Below are 21,782 nucleotides of genomic sequence, written 5' to 3'. Positions count from 1 at the left end.
TTAAACTTATTTTTCAGCTTTTTTTAATTTTGTAAATGCTTGGATGCATTGAAAATGAGGGTCACCCTCATTGTATTCCGAGAGGAAATAAAGGCTGATTGATTGATTGATTGATATTTTAACAAAATGTCAACACTCCTTGATAACATAAAGGATCAATTATTATAAATATATATTTTGGCATACTAGTATTGGCATGAGCTATTTATAAAAAAAAAGTATATAATTCATTGCTTTTGAATGTGATATAAAGCCCGTACATACTTACCTTTTAAATAAAGTGTTGTAATAATATAAGTTGGTGTCATACCAGCACAAGTGTCTACTCCTGCATGTTTCTTTGCCTTCTCGGGGGTCCTCAGGGGGGCACTAAACCAGAGATTAATGCACGCCTTGTTTTGGGGAAAGCTGCCTTGTGTGTGTGTGTGTGTGTGTGTGTGGAATATGATCTGGTTTTTAATTGCGTGAAAATGAGAACGTGACTGTGCATGAAGGCGCGGCGGCAGAGGCGAGACTCACGCGTCGACATCTGCCATCAGAGCCAGCTTGCTGGGGAAAATCTCAGAGAGCAGCACCCTGGTGAACGACCTTCCCAGAGCCTCCAGCTTATTCTCCAAATGCTAGAGAAAAAAGAGGGTGATGGAGAGAAAGACGGGCCGGGTGAGAGGGTGTGAGATTAGGACAGGTGGGGGGGGAAAAAAGAGAAGACACAAGAAAAGAGATCATCAATTTATTCATCATAGCCAATTACCAAACGACCCTGGCCTGTCTGGGGGGCATTCTGTACTAAAAAGGGCTTCTGCTGCCTCCGCTGGGCACAACCTCCATCCAGAACTGATCCTTCTACCAGACATCAAACACTTCAGAGCAGACAGAGGATCTAAAGACCCCCTGTGCATTGAAGAGTGCTGAGCTACGCAGAGCATACCACTAGTTCCATACTGCCATATATCAGTATATCAGCATTAGAGTCATTTAAGAGCGCTGATTTTTAGTTTGGATGCTACTGATGAAACTGATGCATCATCTGTTTTCAATCAAATGAACAGATATTTAAAACCATGTTATCAGCTAAGCTACACTTAGCATATAGGATCACTTTGTAGTTCTATAAATCTACACAGAGAGTGTAGTACTGTATCTGTTTCTCTGCATGCTTTTCATCCTCTTTATTCTGTTCTTAAATGCTCAGGACCTAGAGTTTAGATTCTTAACCCGAGTCCAAGTCTGATTGTGATTATCACCGCATAGCTTTATATACACTAAAAAAAGTAAAAAAAAAAAATAAATAAATAAAAAAAATAAACAGATGTCACAGACCATTTTCTTGAGTCCAACCCGGCCCGAAGACGGGCATTGGTTCGGGTCGAGATGGTTTGTTTTTTTTATTGCTTTAAATTGTGTAGATTGCATTAAACTGTGTTTAAAAAAGTTGGAATGCACAATTGGAATACGCACTTGACTTGTTTTTCTTAATAAATGTTTTTTCTTACATAATAGGTCTATGCTTCTTCAGTGTTGCAATGTTATTTAACATCATTCTGAACAGATTTCACTCATTCAAACAGCCTAATTTATTTTTTTATAAAAAGCTCAGTTTTAGCGCTATACTTACTAAAAAAAATGACGAGTTTAAATCAGGCTCAGGCTCACAAAGTCACTCACAAGTCAGGTTGGGCTTGGGCCGGATCGGGTCGGGTCGGGTTGGATGTTTTGGGCCCAATCTAAGATCTATCAGGACCCCAAAAGATCATCACAGAGCAATAATTGTTCTATTTGGGTAGAGGGTCAATTATTGCAGTGCAGTGACTGCACTGGCATGGTGGTGGTGCTTGAGGTGTTGGTGTGTGTTGTACTGGCATTAAAGGATCAAGCACAGCAATGCTGCTGGAGTTCTTAAACACCACTGTTTCATGTCACTGCTGGACTGAAAGTGAGCACTGATGAAAGACTAGAGGACGGACATCACAGCCTGTGCAGCAACAGATTCAGAGCTCCCGTCTCTGACTTTACATCTTCTGTTTTTTTTTTTTTTTTTTTTTTTTTTTCGCACTATAAGACACACTTAAAATTCTTTAATTTTCCAAAAAAATTGTCAGTGCTTCTTTTATTTCCAGTGAGACTTATGCATGAATTTTATCAGTCAGGTTGTAAGGAGCACTAAAGCCACTCTGCTGAAGTACAGCGTTATACAGGAGTTTTAGTTTAGTTCTCCAGCACTGCTGGAGAAGTATTAGCATTATCTGCTAACTGTGCAAAGCCCTAGCTCCTTCACCAACGAGAGGCGAGTATATCAGACTGTATCCTGTGTGTTTATCGTGTTAAAACAAGTTACATGGTATGAACTGTTAGCTAGTATTGCCCTGGCTTACTGAAACACGTAGGGTTCCCCAGTGTGGCACTAGCGGTTAGCTGCTAATGCTAATGCAGCTGCACCCAGCCTTATTGGAAATCTGGAAATCTAAGCTGCTCTGTGGTGGTCTGTCATGTGGGGTCCTGATCAGGGTGAAAAGAGGATCATATATAATAATGCAGAGAAACCGATACAGGACTACAGTCTACGTATACAGTATTATTAAATTGTAGAGTACAGAATTAGTAAAGTGTCCTGTATGCTCAGTGGAGCTGAAAATATGGATAATGTGCGTAGAAACAAGGTGGTTATAATATTACATGGATTTTTGTCCAAAAACATATAGCAATAACAATAATTTCTATGTGTTTAAAGACCCTTACAGGTGGGAGGTATGTTTGAAAACCTCCAGCTGTTTTGTTCGATACTAATCTAGATCATTCAAGCAAATATATCTACATATATGCATCATACCTTCTCAGCAAAGAGTCTTCCAGTGTGTGAGTGTTTGTGTATGATGGATGAGTGTGTATACATGCAGCCATTCCAACATGGCCTTCTCTCGCTAATCCACCTCCTTCGTTAATCACACTTCACACAGGCTCCAGTCGAAGCGAAGCGGGAGAATAACATCACCCCCCTCCACGAGACGAGAAGCCCTCTTGAGCAGAGGAACGATACACACGGCTGCGCTCTCAACACACACTTTGAAGTGTGAAGCCCATTGGACCATAAATATTACCAGCAAAGGCCTCAGCAAAGACATCAGCAGAGTGAAACACTGGCTTTGCATGGCTTCAAAGCTCAACATCTTTCCCAAAAAAATAAAATAATAAAATAAAATCAAATACATAACTTATAAAAAAAACAAAAAAAAAAAGAAAGCAGCGTGTTCTTGATCTTCATGGTGTGAACGGGCAGATTAGGGCAGGTGTAGCTGACCCAGAACAGGTCGCAGACGTGATCCACTTTCAGCAGGGAGCGTGAGAAATGACTGATGTACATTTAGCACGGTGGCTTGTTCTCCAGTCCCAGAGACTCCTCTGCTGCTGAATAAATGCATGCCGTTTTTTGTTCTAAATCCTATTAAAATACATTCATTCTCTTTCAGCGGCTTCAAATCACCTCCGCTCTTCAACTTCAAAACCTGCTCTCCTCTTAATACATGTGACACTGTGGAAAGTGACGGCTCACACTGACTAATGCCTCATCTAGGAGGGCCTCCGGTGGGACTACGCCAGGGAGCGTGTGGAAATAAAACTCTCACACAAACACACACACACACACACACACGCACACAACACACACTTCAACCAAATGATGGATACACAGACCTGCTTCTCCAGAATAAGCATCTGAGTGACTGAAAGGAGGATTACTAGAGATCCAACCAGAACGACAGAAAGAGAAACAGAGAGAGTGAGAAGCAGACAAACACAAAAGAGAGAAAGAGACACTTTCACTTAAAAAGAGACACAGAAGAGAAAAATCAGAGAACAAGAGATACGAGTGAGAGGATGAGAGAGAAAATGTCTTCGTGAGAGAGAGAGATTGAGACACTGAGAAATAACACACGCTGTGTGTGAGAGAGAGGCAGAAAAGAAACGAAGAATGAGAATACGTAAGTGTAAAGAAACACAGTAAGAGAGAAAAAGAGATGATGAGAAACACAAAGAGAGATAAACAGAGAGAGAGAGAGAGAGAGAGAGACAGAGAAAGTGAGAGACTGACAGACAGTGAGCTGTATAAGCAGAAGGAGAGACAGAGACAGTGTTGGAGAGATGAGCTGAGAGAGGAGGCATGTCATAATAATAACATTACCAACTTATTGCACTATGTATATCAACATGACCTTAATATTGATTGAGTTATTATAAATGGACCATTAACATTAATAAGCCAATAGGCCAAATTATTTTAAAAACTGTGGCTGTTTTTAGACTTTTTAGATTTGCTATTATATATTTTAATTCCAGTGTCTGAATATATGATATGATGTTTTTGCTCTTTAGAAGTATGTCATAAAATGTAAATATTGTATTATTAGTTCAATAGTTTAAAACGACAAAAATATTCTTTATCACAATGATTCTTGGATAACACAGTGTCCAAAACATTAATGATTATTCATTAAAGAAATTGTGAATCTGAGAGAGAAACTAAAAAGTGAGACAGATGGAAAGGGATATAGAATTACTGTTGGAGAGATGTAATTTATACACAAAGAGACAGAAAGAGTGAGAAATACTGAGAAAAAAAAAAGAGTAATAGAGGTGGGCGATATGACCCTAAAATAAAATCACAATATTTCAGGGTTTATGCGTCTGTCTCTAGCAGATATTAAAAGGAAAATGAGAACAGTGCAAGTTTTCTTTAGCTACAAACACCAAAAAAATGTACCCTGATGGCCCATATGGACCTACAATAATATCACAATATTTCAGTTTTTTGCAACGTTTTTGCAAAAACATTTTGCCGATATTTTTGCGTACAATACAATATGGCAGACCTATAATAGATCTACAGCTCTGGAAACAATTAAGAGACCACTTCAGTTTCTAAATCAGTTTCTCTGATTTTGCTATTTATAGGTATATATTTGAGTAAAAGGAACATTGTTGTTTTATTCTATAAACTACGGACATTTCTGCCAAATTCCAAATAAAAATATTGTCATTTAGACATCTGGACATATAGTTAGTCTTCCATCAGAGAGTTCCATCTCTCTCTCTCTCTCTCTTATATGTATATATTGCGGAAGAGAGAAACTGATGGAGAGAGATTCATTCTGGCTTAAAAATCTCATTTGACAGCAAAATGTGCTCTGCCTCTCTCACTCCCCTCCTCCTCCTCCTCCTCCTCCATGCATACCAATTAAGAGGAGATGAGACAAGCAAGAGCAGAAAAAACAGTCAAAACAAAGTCAAACACAATACATGAGAAAAAACAAAAATGAGTAGATCAAAAGAGGCAGAGAACAAAGGGAGTGATGGGGGGTAGGGGACAACCCCCTCCACCATACCAACAACTGATTAAGACCCCCGGCACATTCCACTACAGCAAAACGGAGGAGAGAGATTGTGTGCGTTTGTGTGATTCTTTATGTATCTGTACGTGGTCTTGAGTCAGTGTGAGAGAGAGTGTGTAAATGTGTGGGAGATGTGGGAAATATGAGCAAGCACCACACACACACACACACACACACACACACACAATGAAATACCCAATAAAATTGCATCTCCTCACCTCAAGGATTTTGGGATTTCCCTGACGTCCGAGCGTGCCCAGAATGAGACCCCATCTCTGGGCTGACCGTGCCTTCTCTATGGCCTGCAGTCGGTTTGCCCGCATGGCCTCGTGGTCATAGTGCTCCCGAGAGAAGACCTTATTGTACGGATCATACCTGCACACACACACACACACACACACACACACACACACAAAGCACTGAACTCTCTGAACTCTCCATAAAACAGAACGTAATGGACTGAAGGACACCCTGGTAGTTATGGCTTACTGTTCAGTTGCAGCCAACTGACTGGAGTTATGTGATTACATACGCAGTACATACAGTATATATGTACACAGTGAGATATAACAATAACAAAATTAGGGATATGTCAAATATTTGGCAACAAACATATCTGGAAACCGGAAATGCTTGTCTGAAAATTGCCAAAAAATAAAAAATAAAATAAATAAATAAATAAATAAATTAAAATAAATTAGAATAAGCGAAAAAATAATTTATATCACACTGGATTTTTTTAAATCATACTAGGATTATTTTAGTCATAATAAAATTGGTATGCTATTATACTATCATTATATCAGTGGCATAAAATGGTTTTAAAATGAGAAGAAATGCATTTATCATAATTCTTTCTTAGACAATATACCCTCCAAACAAGATTAGTTACTGTGTTATAAAAAAAATATATATCATCTTAAATCTTAATAGGTTTGTAATAGTGATGTACTGAATATTTGGCAACCAACAATATTAAGATTAAGAAAAAAAATAAAAAAAAAATATATATATATATATATATATATATATATATATATATATATATATATATATATATATATATATATATATATATATACTTTATATTTAATGTACTTCTTTAATATACTTTATATTGGAGAATGACTCATTTATTGTAAGTCCTATTTCAGTTCATTTTAGAACAAGCTCAAATTGGATTTTTATCATCATAATTGGTCATAATCGTTATTGTTGTCATATTGTTGTCATAATGACAATCGTTATTGTCATAATTGGATAATTATGCTATACATTATATCAATAGAATAAAATTATCCTAAATTTACAAAAATATATAATTTATCTAATTTATTTTTAGGACAATACATCATTCAAAGAGAGATATTGTTACACACAAATGCATAATCTGAATACAATCCAAATAGTGATGTACTGAATATTTGGCAACCAAAACACAGAACTTTGAATCTGTCATCAACTATCAGTGAGTAATCCAGCTCTAAACACAGTTAGCTAGCATCCCAGCACGGCCAATGGCAGCTGCTGTGTCTGTAAGCAATACAGTTTAAGTTCCTAAAGAAGGCATCTGACTGTGAGTGACAGGTGGTTAGAGGTCATGTGACTGGAGTTACCTGTAAGCAGGGATATCTGGGTTGGCGATCATGATGGACTCCAGGTGAAACCTTCCATCACCGAGGTATCTACAAAAACAAACATAGGCTGTATCAGAGACAGAGAGTGAGCGAGAGACAGCAGGTGAGCGAGAGAGAGAGAGAGAGAGAGATAGAGAGAGGGAGAGAGAGATAGAGAGAGGGAGAGAGAGAGATAGAGAGAGGGAGAGAGAGAGATAGAGAGAGGGAGAGAGAGATGGAGAGAGAGAGATAGTGTGAATAGGAGTAGGAGTAGGGCAGAGAGGCTGCAGTAGAGTAGGAGGTAGAGTTAGTGCAGTGGTGTTTGAGGCCAGAGGCTGAGCCAATAAGCCTCAGTGTGTACTCTACAGATACAGCACACACTGCCTGACACCCTGCTCCAACCTCAGCCCTCTCTAAGTGAACCTGAACTACATCACTTGACTGCAGCTTGTTCTGCGGAGCAGGGGGAGGGCAATGTACACACGCTTATGTGTACAAACATAAAAAAAAATGCTTTTAGAACAGAACATTCTCTCACACACACACACACACACATACATACACCTACTACATCCACCTGTTAAAAAAAAAAAAAACAGAACTCCAAAAAGTGAAACAAAAAATGTCTTGCCATTTTTCTGATTTCATATACAGAATTTTTGTATATTTTGTTTTCCATCAGCTACATCTGTGTGAAAAAGTATCTGCTCCCAAATCAACCAACCAATGAACTAAATGAATTTGATATCACTGGCTCAAATTAATAGTTAAACATGGTGGAGGTAGTGCTAATGCTTTGGGACTGCTCTACTTTGGGAATCTCATGACTGAGCAAATCTTACAGGGTAGTGAGGGTCGTGTTATACAGCTCTAGAAAAAATTAAGAGACCACTTCAGTTTCTGAATTAGTTTATCAGATTTTGCTATTTATAGGTTTATGTTTGAGTAAAATGAACATTATTCTTTTATTCTATGAACTATGGACAGCGTTCTCCCAAATACAAAATAAAAGTATTGTCATTTGGAGCTAACATAAAAAAAAAACATGCAGAGCTTTCAAACCTCAAATAATTCCATATTCATAAAGTTTTAAGAGCTTAGAAATCAATATTTTAATCACAGTTTTATGCATCTTGACATGTTCTCCTCCACCAGTCTTACACACTGCTTTTTGAACATTTCATGCCACTCCTGGTGCAAAAATTCAAGCAGTTCAGCTTGGTTTGATGGCCTGTGATCATCCATCTTTCTCTTGATTCTATTCCAGAGGTTTTCAATTTGGTAAAATCAAAGATTTTTTTTTTTCCCAGAGCTGTATGTTTTTGTTCCTAAGCTCAAGCACAACTAGATCATGCAGCAAGACAATGACCTGAATCTAATCAAATCCTAATCTGAACCCCAATGAGATGACATATTTATTGTGGAATATACCGGTATATGAAGAAAAAGAAGAACATCATATACACACACAAACACAGTCTACAGGAAAGCTGACAGGAGATAACCTGCCATAGGTAATAGTGGGGTGTGTTACCCTGTCTGACCTTGATGAGGCCTTGGGGGGGGAGAGCAGAAATAGAGCTGTTAATTAGACAGCTCTTATGAAACCAAACGGAACATACAGTGGGGGAGGATCCCTCTGGGCCTGCAGGAGTAAAGGCTAACCTAGCATACTGTAGCCCCTGTCTGCCTGTCTCTGTCTCTCTCTCTCTCTTTCTCTGCCTTTTTCTTTCTATCTCTCTCTTATACACACACACACACACAGTCCCTCAAACTCCAGCACGGGCCCCGTTACGGCCCACTGCCCTGCTACATTAATGTAATTGCTCCAACACTTACTCGTGTCAGAGTCAATAGAGCTGGGCAGTGCGCTAACCCCAGCCGTCCTGCCACTAGATCATGTGAGACAGCCCACAATAGTTTAAATAGACCCCCAGCTCCTGTCTTAATGCAGGGTCTCCTATAGCTGTGGTGCTGGTAGGGCGAGCCGCAGCATCGGGGCTGTGAGCGAGCAGCGGGGTGGTGTTGGTGGTGGTTTCTCAGAGGTGGCTCAATTTCTCGAGGATGCAGGATTAAGAATGCTCCCATTTAGCATGTTTAAAGCTCCTTTTAAAAGCACAGCCCATTCAGCGAGCTAGCAGCTCATTACTGTAATGAGACGGATCTTCTCCATTCCATATAATGCATTCCCAGCAGTATGGCAAAGGGTCTGCCAACGACGCGTGCCATTCCTCACTCCCCCCCACCCCCGCCTCCCCAGCCCACAGAGAGCTCTTTATATTCCCCTCAACTCTACAGAGACAGACCAGCGGAGCCAACAGCTTTTCTATTATTAAACACTACTCCATTCTACCTTCTAGTGGCCATTATTCACACCCTCCATACATGCTGGCCTATATATTACCAGCCGTCCCACCTCTTAAGCTTTAATTAGCCGTTAATCTTATTGCTATGCTTTGGTCGTACGAAATAATAACGGTAATAAGTAAGTAATGTTCCTCTAAGAGCAGAGCTCTAGTATTACAGTAGTGAAGAGGGCAGAGCTCAGCTATTGATGAAGCCATTATGTGGATGTCACGTAAGGGCTTAGGTGAATTGGCTTGAAAGTCAGTCATGTGCAGGGATTTAAATAAAAACAATTAGAAGAAATAAGAAATTGAAAACCTCTGGAATATAATCAAGAGAAATATGGATGATCACAAGCCATCAAACCAAGCTGAACTGCTTGAATTTTTGCACCAGGAGTAAAGGCATAAAGCTATCCAAAAGCAGTGTGTAAGACTGGTGGAGGAGAACATGCCAAGATGCATAAAAAAAGTGATTAAAAACCTTAAAACCAGGGTTATTGCACCAAATATTGATTTCTAAACTCTTAAAATGTGAACTTAGAGTATGAACTTGTTTTCTTTGCATTATTTAAGGTCTGAAAGTTCTGCATCTTTTTTTATATTTCAGCCATTTCTCATTTTCTGCAAATAAATGCTCTAAATGACCATTTTTTTTGTTTGTATTTAGGAGAAATAATTGTCTGTAGTTTATAGAATAGCACAACAATGTATATGTCCCTTAATTGTTTTTATGTCTTTATTATTCATCTACAATGTAAAAAAAATGAATAAAAGAATAAAGAAAAAAACTGAGTAAGAAGGTGTGTCCAAACTTTAGAATGGTAGTGTATGTGTGTATGTGTTGTTGGGGTTGTTGACTTGCGAAAAGAAGACGGATGAAAAGGTGATAGCTAATTTTCAGGCACAGTGATCAATTCCCACTGGCCTGTCTCTCCTGACACACACACACACAAACACACAAACACACAAACTTACACTCTGTGGTCCAACTGAATAGAGAAATGTAAGGAAAGGAAAACTTTCAGTAGATACATTGATATTGAAAAATTAGAAGCATTGCTGTGAGGATTTAAGTGTATTTGTCCACATTCGCCCCTCTCATCTGATCTCATCTCATCTCCAACTCCCTTGGATGGAGCAGCATCATTGTAGAGAACACAGTTCTGCTACTCCACAGTTTGATGTTGGGGGGTCTTTAAAACCTCTACCTAATGCATCAAATCAGGCATAGTAAAAAAAAAACTGCCAGAAAATATATATATTTTTTCCTATTTAATTGGAGTTTTTAATATTTTTGTCACTGTTTTATTTTTAGTGACATTTCGGGCAGCAGTGGTGGCTCAGGGGTTAAAGCACCGGATTATTAATGACAGGGCTATGGGTTCAATACCCAACTTCGACAAGCTGTCAGTGCTGCTATATGTCACTGTATGTGTGTGAGTAGGTGTTTGAGCGTGTGTGCTCACTAGTACTATTCTATGGCGTCACATCAATGTCAAAAGTCCAGGGCGTAAAAATACAAGTCGGGGGCGCAAAAAATACCAGGTGAAAAAATTAACCAGCGTGTTTTAACATTTCGCTTGTGTAAATTACCTTCTCGTGAGCACCAAACAACAGCTCTCTGGCGCGGCAGCTCTGTCTCTACAGGCGAGAGCCAGGGCAGACAGAGCGGGTAGCTCCGGGCAGTAAACCCGGGCAGACAGAGCGGGTCGCTCCGGGCAGACAGAGCGGGTCGCTCCGGGCAGTAAACCCGGGCAGACAGAGCTGACGTGCCAGAGAGCAGGTTGTTTGGATGTCAGCATAGCCAGTTAGCTAACTCTCCTACCGTCCTTCTGTCCCCGCCCTCCTTCGGCTCGTGGAGGTAGACGGTCAGTCACGAACCCGGAAGATATCAGCCAATAGCGTTTGCTGAGGGACGTGACCCCGGCCCCGCCCCCAACATGTCAAAACCACCCCTTTCAAAACTCGAGCGCAAAACACTCAGTGGAGCACAAACTGCTGCTGCAGGTAATTCACACAGCGCACGAGGGAAAAAACCACAGAGAGTAGAAAAATTAAGCTCGAGAGCAACATTTTCTTCAGCGCGCACACAATTCCCTTTTTTTGCTCACTAGTTTGCTCACATTTGTGCTCACGAGAAGTTAATTTACACAAGCAAAATGTTAAAACACGCTGGTTAACTTTTCTAACCTGTTATGTTTGCGCCCTGGACTTTTGACATTGATGTGACGCCATACTATTCTATAACTTCAGTGTAAAAAAGGATGGAGCTAAACTGTTGTAGGCATGAATGGATGGAAATGCACAGGTTTTCTTTACAGTCATTCGTTGAAGTTCACAACTTTATAGTGATGTAAAAAAAAAAAACTTTATTTCAAAGAAGGAAAAAAAGAAAGTGCTTCCCATTTAATGAAAGTCCCTAGAACATTTATATTGGTGCAATGACATTCTGACACAATCAACATCATCAGATCATATATATATATATACATATATATATATGTATATATATATACACTGTACATTTAATTTTTTTTTCTCTAAACGAGAAAGATGAATATGGGTACAGGTTTATATGGATATATACTTCTAAATTAATGCTTCAACTTAAATAATTTTTTTCTCACCACTGACAATAAATAGGCTGCCCTTTTTTAAGTGTTTTTTAAATCAGATTATCAAACTACACTTGTCTGATTTTTTCTATATGCATGCACCAGGCCTCGATGGGTGGGTGGTGGAATAGGTCAAGTTGCTGTTTATCACGGTTCTTCTTATCTGATCGTTCTAATCCCTTCCTCTTTTCACCCCCTCAGAACCATCACACCACACAGCCTGCAAACTCGACCACCTGCAGTCGGGTTTAATCACACCAATTAACACACACCAGCACACACACACAGCCTTAACACATACAACACACATGCACATCCACTGAAACACACACACAATGTCTGATATGGAGGACACATGAAAGCATGCACAGGTTTAAATGTTGTGTGTGTGTGTGTGTGTGTGTGTGTGTGTGTGTGTGTTCACAGCTCTGTGGCCAGGTGTGAAATTTTCCATTCCTGTATCCGTTCTCTCGCGCTCTACTCCCCTGATTCCCCGCCTGGCAGAGGCAGAGGTGTGTGACTGACTTTAACGCCACTGATGTGTGTGAGAGACGGAGAGAGAACAGCTTCCTGTGTGTACAGATACACAGGTGGTCCCCATCATGTCACAAAAACCAGCTCTTTTCAGACTGTTCTGAATTTATCGTTGTTGTGATGTAACACGTTTTTGTTAATGGACATAATAAATCATATTATAATAGAATTAATATTATCGGCATCTGTCACCACATGTTTACAGCATCATTTCTGTGATGACAACAAGGCTACGTTCACATCATGTGTGACACAGGAGTGTCACTTAAGTGGCTGTGTAAATAATTAATAAACTGATATTTTTAATTCCAATTCTCTTATATGAGCCACTTCCATATGTGGTACTGAAATCTGATTGATTATAGCAGCCAAAGACCGTGAGGAGGCTGATGTCTGTGTCTCAATAACATTAGAAGACTTATGTCGCAGTCTTTCAGTGTTCCTAATAAATCGACCGAATGTAGCTACAAATTGCAGCTGCAGCATCAAAAGAAAATAAAAATTAAAACCTGTCTGAGGCCGAAAATCGTGCTCTTTTTTCAGCAAGCTGGAGCGAATTCTCGGTGATAAGCTCAGCTGCAGCTTTTATTCCTGGGATTAAAGGGAAACTTAATGTGAAGCATAAGTGCTCACATTTTTTATATCACAAATTCAACTTTTTTCCTGACAGTTTTGAAATCACAGCTTTTGCAGTGTCATAAAATGAACTCTTTTTAGCCTGTTATGAATTAATCACTTTTGTGCTATCACAGCTTTTTTCCATCCCTGTTGTGAGGTCATCAAAACAACTCTTATTTAGTATATTCAGAATTTTTATTTTTTGTAGTCTGTTTTGAACTCATCGCTCTGATGTCACAAAAAACAATCTTTTCTGAATTTTTCAATTTGTCACAATACCAACTCTTTCACTGTTTGATTGACCCAATGCAGAGATTTATTGCAAATGACCGTGAGGAGGCTGATGTCTCTGTTTCAACATTAGAAATTACCAAACGTAGCTAGAGATCGCTACTGCAGCATAAAAAGAAAAAAAAAAAAACCTCTCTGAGGCCGAAAAATATGCTCTTTTTTTCAACGAGCTGGAGCAAATTCTCGGTGACAAGCTCAGCTGCAGCTTGTACTTCTTTACAGCTTTTGAGATTTTAACTGGGATTAAAGTGAAACTTAATGTGAAGCATTATAGCTCTTTTATGATGTCACAAAACTCTTTTTAGACTGTTATGAAGTCATCATTTATGTGCTGTCACAATCTTTTCACAATAACAATTCTTTTACAGCCTGATTGATTTATTGACTTAAACAATAAATTAATAATTTTCTTTTTTTTCTGTTTTTGTGTATATGTTTATATGTTTATTAATATAGCCGTTTAATGTTCTTATATGCTGTGCTTTATAACATAGCATCAAACATTATAGTGTATGTCATCAAAACTACAGTTAATGGTAAAGTGACACATACTGTCATGACATTTGTCATAACATGTTTATGGTAGGGTTATGTCAGCAGTGCACTGCAGTGCTGTGACATATTTAGTATGTGTGAAAAAACACTTAACATCACGTGTCTGGCCTTTTCACAGGTACTGTACACACACACACACACACACAGAAGAGAAGACACTGAGAGTAAATCCTCACATGATGGCATTGACATGTTTGTCCAGGCGAGGTGAGGTGCAGCCCAGGATCTCACCAGGAGACAGCGGTCGACACTGAGGCACCAGAACCTCATAATCCGGCTTCAGCTCCGCACTCACAGCCTGCCAATGAGGAGGACACACACACACACACACACACACACACACACACAGAGACAATTAAAAATACATTTCAATTTGTTATTTGCTCAGTTCTGATTTGTTTCATATGTATTTATACATAATTTGTTTTACAACCAATAGTAACGCAAAGCAGTTTTTCAGTTATCTGCTAGCAAGAAAAAAGTTAAACAAAACGTAAAACATGAAACACAGAACATAAAGCCCCCAATTAGCGACAGTGGCAAGAAAAAAAAAAACTCCTTCAGAGGAAAAAACCCTGGGAGAAACCATGTCTTACAGGGGGGACCCATCCTCCTCTGGTCGAAATTGCTAATAAATTGTTGATACAAATTATTATACAACCACATAGACCCAGTGTGTTCAGGAGTACTGATATAACCATAATAGTGGTCGCAAAAATAATGAATAATAAAGCAATAATGATGGTTAATAGTAAAAAAAAAAAAACATTATTAATTAATTAGTTAATTATTAGAAAACTGATAGTTACTAGACTATGTCACTAGCGGAGGGTGGGCAGATAATCCAGGACAGTCATGTTTGCAGGCCAATACTGTCATTGTTTTTATAAAAACATATGAAGTAACAAAAAATTCAATAAAAACACAAATAAAAACACATAATTATTTAATTGACCCTTTAATTGTACTTAAAGGTTCATATTTTGGACAATCAGATTCACAAACCAGATCTCTGTAACAAACCAGATTCAAAAATCAGCTTATGGACAGCAGAGAAAAAGAACTGTAGAGAGTGACCCTGCCTCTTCTATTACCCCACCATGATTCACACTTCACACTGAGATAAAAGGGAGGAGCTTAATTATTAAAACAACAATAGCAGCAGCAGCAGCAGCAGCACGTCGGAAGCAGAAGAATAATTTGAAGGTTTTTCTCTCAGCAGCGAGCAGGGAATAACACACACGATCAGGAACACACAGAGCCGACCCCCCGCGCCCACCCTGAGAACCCTACACAACAAGCCTACACTGAGCAAAGCCTACACACACTGAGCGTGCAGCCATGCAACATGAGACAAACATGAAGATCCCAAAATAACACCGGTCACGACGCGAGCCAGCCAATAAGAATTCAGAAAAAGAGAGAGAGAGAAAGGGAGAAAGAGAGTGAGAGAGAGAGAGAGAGAGAGAGAGAGAGAGAGAGAGAGAAAGAGATGGAGACACACTGTTTTTAGGCCAAATATGTTTTACTCTATTGAGACATAATTCTATTTTAATTTAATTTGCTTAATTTAAGCCACTCAGCTGTAGTTCCTGTTTAGTTCTTCAGCACCGAGACTGAAGTAATATTAGCATTAGCCGTTATCCGCGCTAAGCGCTAGCTCTTTCACCGCTCAGTATTAACGATTAGTATTATCAGCCTGTAGTCTGCTGTTAACCCTGGCTAGCACTGCTGGAGCAGCATTAGCATTACCTCCTAACCACGTTAGCTCTTTCGCCATTCAGAGGTCAGTATATTGGATTGTATTCTGTGTGGTTACCGTGTTAAAACAAGTTACATGGGATAAACCACTAGCTAATATCACACCAGTTTCTCAGTATAGCGCTGTCGGGTGGCATTAGCCATGAACCGTGGTCAGCAGTTAGCCACTGATGCTAATGCTGCTGCAGCCTTAGTGGAAATCTGCAAATCTAAGCTTACTGTTAATAAATAGAAGCACTTTACTCACTCAAATAAACAGTTTTCAGGAGAGAAATCTGTGTAGAAGCGAATGGATGCATAGGTAGCTTGCTGGATTAGCCCCTTTGCTAACCAGAAATACCATAAACAGCGCAAACTGCCACAAGCACACTCAGACAGACAAACTCATCATTCCCATCACTAATAATATCTCTGACTGAAGTATGAAGCTAGACGAAGCGAGGCGAGGCAGGACAGGACGGGCGGTTGGGTGAAATTTCCTGATCTAAATTAGCACTTGCGCCATAAAAATAATGACAGCTGATATTGGAGAATATTGTCTCCAGCCAGTCCATCAGTTTGACCAACACCAATCATATTTATTATACTTATTATAGCGACCACTTATTATACTTTCATTATTTCGGACCAAATAGTAAATGATCTGGTGTTTCAGTGCTTTTGTACATACAGTGTACATGTCAGATTACTGTAACTCCTTGCTCACTGGCATTAGTTCTTCCTCTATCCATAAACTCCAGATGGTACAAAACGCAGCTGCCCGTTTACTCACTCACACTCGCACCCATGAACACATTACACCTGTTCTCCAAAATCTTCAGTGGCTCCCTGTTAAATACAGGATTCAATTCAAGATTCTCTTACTTACCTATAAGGCATTAAATAATCCTGCACCTCCTTATCTGTCAAACCTCCTTCTTCCTTACAGACCATCTCGATCCCTTAGGTCTGCTACTGCTGGACTTCTTAAAGTCCCAGCCTCTAAACTCCGTGGCTTTGGTGATCAGGCTTTTTCCAGACTTGCTCCTCAACTATGGAATTCTCTCCCATCTGCGGTCAAACAATCCTCCTCTCTTTCCTTCAAATCTACACTCAAGACCCACCTCTTTTCTCTTGCCTACAGCCTTCCCTCTGTTTAATGTACTATACCCTGCTGTCTGTTCTCATACTATGTTGATTGTCTGTCACCACTTGTTGTGTAATGTTTCTATTTGTTTTCACAAATGATGACTGTAAGCTTCTTTGGGTTTTAGAAAAGCGCTATATAAAAATAAAGTATTATTATTATTATTATTATTATTATTATTATTATTATTATTATTATTATTATTATTATTATTATAATGTTGCAATTTTAAAATACGGCCCTTATTAAGAGATATTATCTGCAGTATATAGTATTACCATTATTTCTTCCAATCCCTAGTGGAACAGCATGGCATTTATGTGTCTGTGAGCTGAGTTAGCTGTGTGGGGATGGTGTGTATAGATGTGTGTTGTGTGTATAAGACAGTATACATATAGTGGCACTGAGAATATAAAACTTACATAAAGCTCAACCCCACGTCCAGCTCTGATCTCTGAACCTGGAACTTTATTCCTATTCTTTGACAAGTTAGAAATAACCACGACTGCCAGGCACAGAGCACACCCACACCACATCCCCAACACCACCAAGTGAAACATGCAGAACAAACACACGCAGAACAGAGAATATACAGAAAACTGAGCAGCACAGAGACAGGCTGTTGGCAATAACTGGAGTCAAAGATCACCTGCAAAGCAGACACAAACTGGATGGTGCTGACGAGGGCCAGGGAGTGTCCTTGAGGAAAGTTGAAGCGAAGGGTGTCCAGGAAGTGAGCCGTGTCCATCTGGATGTCTACAAACACGTACAGCATCTTAATTCCGGCCGTGGAATCTATGGGAACTGGAGACAGTGAGAGAAATCAGTATATATATATTTATTTATTTATTTATATATACACGCTTTGGGAAAAACAGTATATACAGTTAAGAGACAACTTCAGTTTCTGAATGAGGTATATGTTTGAGTAAAATGAACATTGTTCTTTTATTCTATAAACTACACAGAATATTTCTCCCAAATTCCAAATTAAAATATATTAATTTAAAGGATTTATTTGCAGAAAATGAGAAATGGCTGAAATACCAATAAAGATGCAGAGCTTTCAGACCTCAAATAATGCAAAGAAAACAAGTTCATATTCATAAAGTCTTAAGAGTTCAGAAATCAATATTTGGTGCAATAACACTGGTTTTTAATCACAGTTTTCATGCATCTTGGCATGTTCTCCTCCACCAGTCTTACACACTGCTTTTGGACAACTTTATGCCTTTACTCCTGGTGCAAAAATACAAGCAGTTCAGCTTGGTTTGATGGCTTGTGATCATCCATCTTCCTCTTGATTATATGTCTCTCTAAACCATCATGACTGTAAAAACTTAACACTAGACCTCAAGCAGTTTGGACTGTGTGTCTCTCCACTCTTCCTCCAGACTCTGCTCCCTTGATTTCCAAATAAAATGTAAAATTTACTGATGATCAGTGATGGTTTGGAGAGACATGTCATGTCATTTCATTTTCCAGCAGGACTTAGCACTCTGTCAAAAATTGATTTTTAGGTTTTCATTGACTGTAGGATCGCTACTCTGTGTGTATTACATCTGTATAACATAGTAATTTTACATTCTGAACCGAATTACTTAATATGTAATATTAAGTATATAATATGTAATACTTAATAAGTAATATCCAAGATTTGTTGTGTCCAAAACAGCAACTTTACAGGAGAGACAAAAAAACTTTGTAAACTTTTAATGGAGGTCAATGTAAAATGAGTTTATTTCAGGTCATTTTGAAGAGTTTCTATTGGTCCGTTCATCAAGAAATTTTGGCACAGTGTAAGGGACAGTTAGTCTGTTCAAATTATGTAGTAAACTAAAAATCAACAATAATGGAGATGTGTTTTTTTTTTATAGGACAGTGACGATTTGGTCAGTATATTAAAAGTTACTATAAACAATAGTTAATAAAAGCCCAGTCAGAACCTCAGAACTTCAGAATCCACTCCAGACCTTTTGTATTTCCTCATTTTCTCATGAATTAACAAGGATAACAGGTCACACCATGAAACACCATCACCCCTGCTGTGCCCTGCATTACACAAACATGTGCTCTAAATTCAGAAGGATTTGTCTTATGTATATTTTACCCCCTAAAAATCACATAAATATCACATGCAAACAATGCTTTTTAAATAGTTGAGTTTAGACTTTCTCACATCCACCTTATTCTGCACAGGACAAAGATGGGCCACGATTGTTTCCTTCTGAGTTAGAAGTTTCGGTGCAGCAGTGGACCACATCTAAAGTTTAAACCCACAGTGATAATAAACACACCATATAAACAGGTAGTTTGATATATTTGGTTAGTAAGAGGGTGTAGTAATAGTAATTGGAAGAACAGGAACAATGTAGCTCGAACAGCCGTGTTTTAAACACTTTTGAGTGTCTAGGAACTGCATTTAACTTACATTAAATGCCTTGCAAGTAAGAGCTGCGTCTGCTAGAGCTTAGATTGGGCCCAAAATATTATATATAAATATTAAACCAGACATTTTTTAAGTAAGTAGATTGGTAAATCTGAGCTTTTAAAAGCATTTTCAGGCTGCTTGAATGAGCAAAATCTGTTCAAAATGATGTTAAGAAACATTGCAACCCCTAAAAAAGACATATTATTTAAGAAAAATGTTTTTAAGAACAGATCTCAGAAAGATTAAAACACAAACAATGCAAACAATGATGCACATGCCTAAACATCGGTCAATTAGGCTACAAGAATGATGTCCGAATGATTTTCCTCTAATCTAATTTAACAGGGTTTAAGAATAGAAAATAATTTCTAAACAAACAAATTTTTTTATATTGAGCTTATATAAAGCTACCGTTTCTTTTGACAGTCTTACAGCGCCCAACATGTCTCTTTCACCAGAGCTTCAGAATGATAGTAAGGATCCTCTCCACAGAATGGTTAGGGCAGATGTTTGGATAACGTTTAAATTAAAATAAACTGTGTATAAGCTAAGTGTATGGTCTTAGTGGCCATTTGAACCTGAGGTTAAAAGTGGCCAAAGACAATAAGCAAACAATATTGGATGCAAAATTGGTCTACACAGGGGTGTGAAAAAGTATTTTGCCGATGGTTTCTTTTGGTTTTGCATTTTTGTCCCACTTACATTTTTCAGATTATCAAGCAAATTTTATAATCAGACAAATATCACCTAAGCAAACATAAAAAACTTTTTTAAATGATTTATACATTTATTAAGGGAAAAAACTAAAAACAATCCAAACCAACCCCCCCCCCCCACCCCCATAAATTAACTGTGATTAATCACACTTTTTGAGTTTAATTACACAACTATCCACAACCAGCCCAGATTACTGCCAGAGCTGGGAAATCAAGAATCACTTAAATAGAACCTGTCTGACAACATGAAGCAGATCAAAGATCTCAAAAAGCAACACATTATAAACCAATTCAAAAACAGATGAGAAAACAAAGCCATTAATCATCAGTCATTCATTTCTTAGGCTTTGGGACTCCAGAAAACCACAGTGAGAGCTATTATTCACAAATGGAGAAAACATGAAACACTGATAAACCTTTCCAGGAGTGAGCTTCCTACCAAAATTACTCTAAAAGTGCATGGACAACTCATCCAGGAGGTCACAAAAGAACCCAGAACAACTTTTTAAGACTACTGGTCAAGGGTGGCACAAACAAGATTTGTAGGGGGCAAATCCTTTTTTACACCACTGTAACTAGCTACAAGCATAGTGCACAATTCAGTGCACAGAATCAGCTTGCTGGAAGCATGGATCTAGAAATGTTTATACATTGATGACTTCACTCTCTAATGTGAAATCATGCAGTGAAATCTGCAGGTAAAGCGTGCACTAGATAAAGCAGCTCTCTTTTGAATGTGATGAACGTGGCATTGGTCCAGGACGTGATGGGCAGTTTTCAAAAACACCATCCGTTTTTCCCCGTAGAATAAATTTATTCCCGGAGCTCACTCAGCTATGCTAATAGCAACCTACATAATGACAGGCTGACCTCAGAGTGCTGCTGAAAATGAAGAAAGAAAAAAAAAAAAGTTTGGAAACTTCACGTTCGTATGTGTGACAGCACATCTGACACACTGGCGGAGGTCGACAATTATTACAGGAGAGAAAGCGATACAGAATTATTATTAATTCCATTCATTTCACACACCATTTAGTAGAGCTGAGAGACAGAGAGAGAGGGAACACGAAACACAGGGGGAGGGGGAAACAGAGAGAGCATGAAAAGAGGGGGAAAAAAAAGAGTAAAAAGGGCGAGAGACAAAATTAGAGAGCAAAAAAAAGCATTAAAAAAAGGATTGAAAGTGTACATATAAGAGTGTAGAGAAAGTAAAATATAAAGAAAAGGAAAGTGAGTGAGAGATAGCAAAAGAAAGTAAAATGGAAAGAGAGATAGAAAGTACAAGAGAGAAATTTAAAGAGAAAGCGCAAGAGAGAGAGTGCGCACGCGAGAGAGAGAGAGCGAGGGTGAGATATAAGCCTACACTCCTCTTACATTATCATTAAAGGCTGATGATCATAATTATAGCTGCTCCTGTAGCATTCACTCAGGGATCTCTCACAATGGCCATTTCCAGCACTATTAGACAAACATGAGCGATCTGCTGGCACATTTAATAAAAGAGGTGAGCAGAGAGGAGGGAGTGTGATAATAAAGCACACTGATAAAATAGAAGGGAAGAAATAGAAGAAAAAAATAACATACAAAGGAGACGAATGAGAAAAGTGCACAGATATCAATCTTGCCAAAGTGAGAGGAAAGGAGGGAGGAGAGGGGCTGCATACGGAGAGCCAAGACAAAGGCCTGAGATGGGGCAGAGGAGAGAGAGAGAGAGAGAGAGAGAGAGAGAGAGAGAGAGAACAGGGTGCTATAATTTTAAATAATTTTAACACACACCAAAAAGAAAAGTG

The 21,782-nt window shown here is 38.7% G+C and overlaps 1 protein-coding gene across 2 annotated transcripts in view; it reads right to left on the bottom strand.

Moving 5' to 3' along the window:
* dph1 (diphthamide biosynthesis 1) overlaps positions 1 to 21,782 on the bottom strand; it is a 154,849-nt gene that overhangs the window by 36,698 nt on the left and 96,369 nt on the right. For both annotated transcript variants that reach the window (XM_022670549.2, XM_022670553.2), the window contains 5 exons: positions 17,495 to 17,649; positions 14,135 to 14,256; positions 6,998 to 7,066; positions 5,600 to 5,756; positions 520 to 620 (listed from right to left, as the gene is read on the bottom strand). In XM_022670549.2, coding sequence (XP_022526270.2) covers positions 520 to 620; positions 5,600 to 5,756; positions 6,998 to 7,066; positions 14,135 to 14,256; positions 17,495 to 17,649 — 604 coding nt within the window. The remainder of the gene's footprint in view (positions 1 to 519; positions 621 to 5,599; positions 5,757 to 6,997; positions 7,067 to 14,134; positions 14,257 to 17,494; positions 17,650 to 21,782) is intronic.

This window comes from Astyanax mexicanus, chromosome 18, assembly GCF_023375975.1.
Source record: "Astyanax mexicanus isolate ESR-SI-001 chromosome 18, AstMex3_surface, whole genome shotgun sequence".
NCBI lineage: Eukaryota > Metazoa > Chordata > Actinopteri > Characiformes > Acestrorhamphidae > Astyanax > Astyanax mexicanus.
This window is presented reverse-complemented; position numbering and strand designations above follow the sequence as displayed.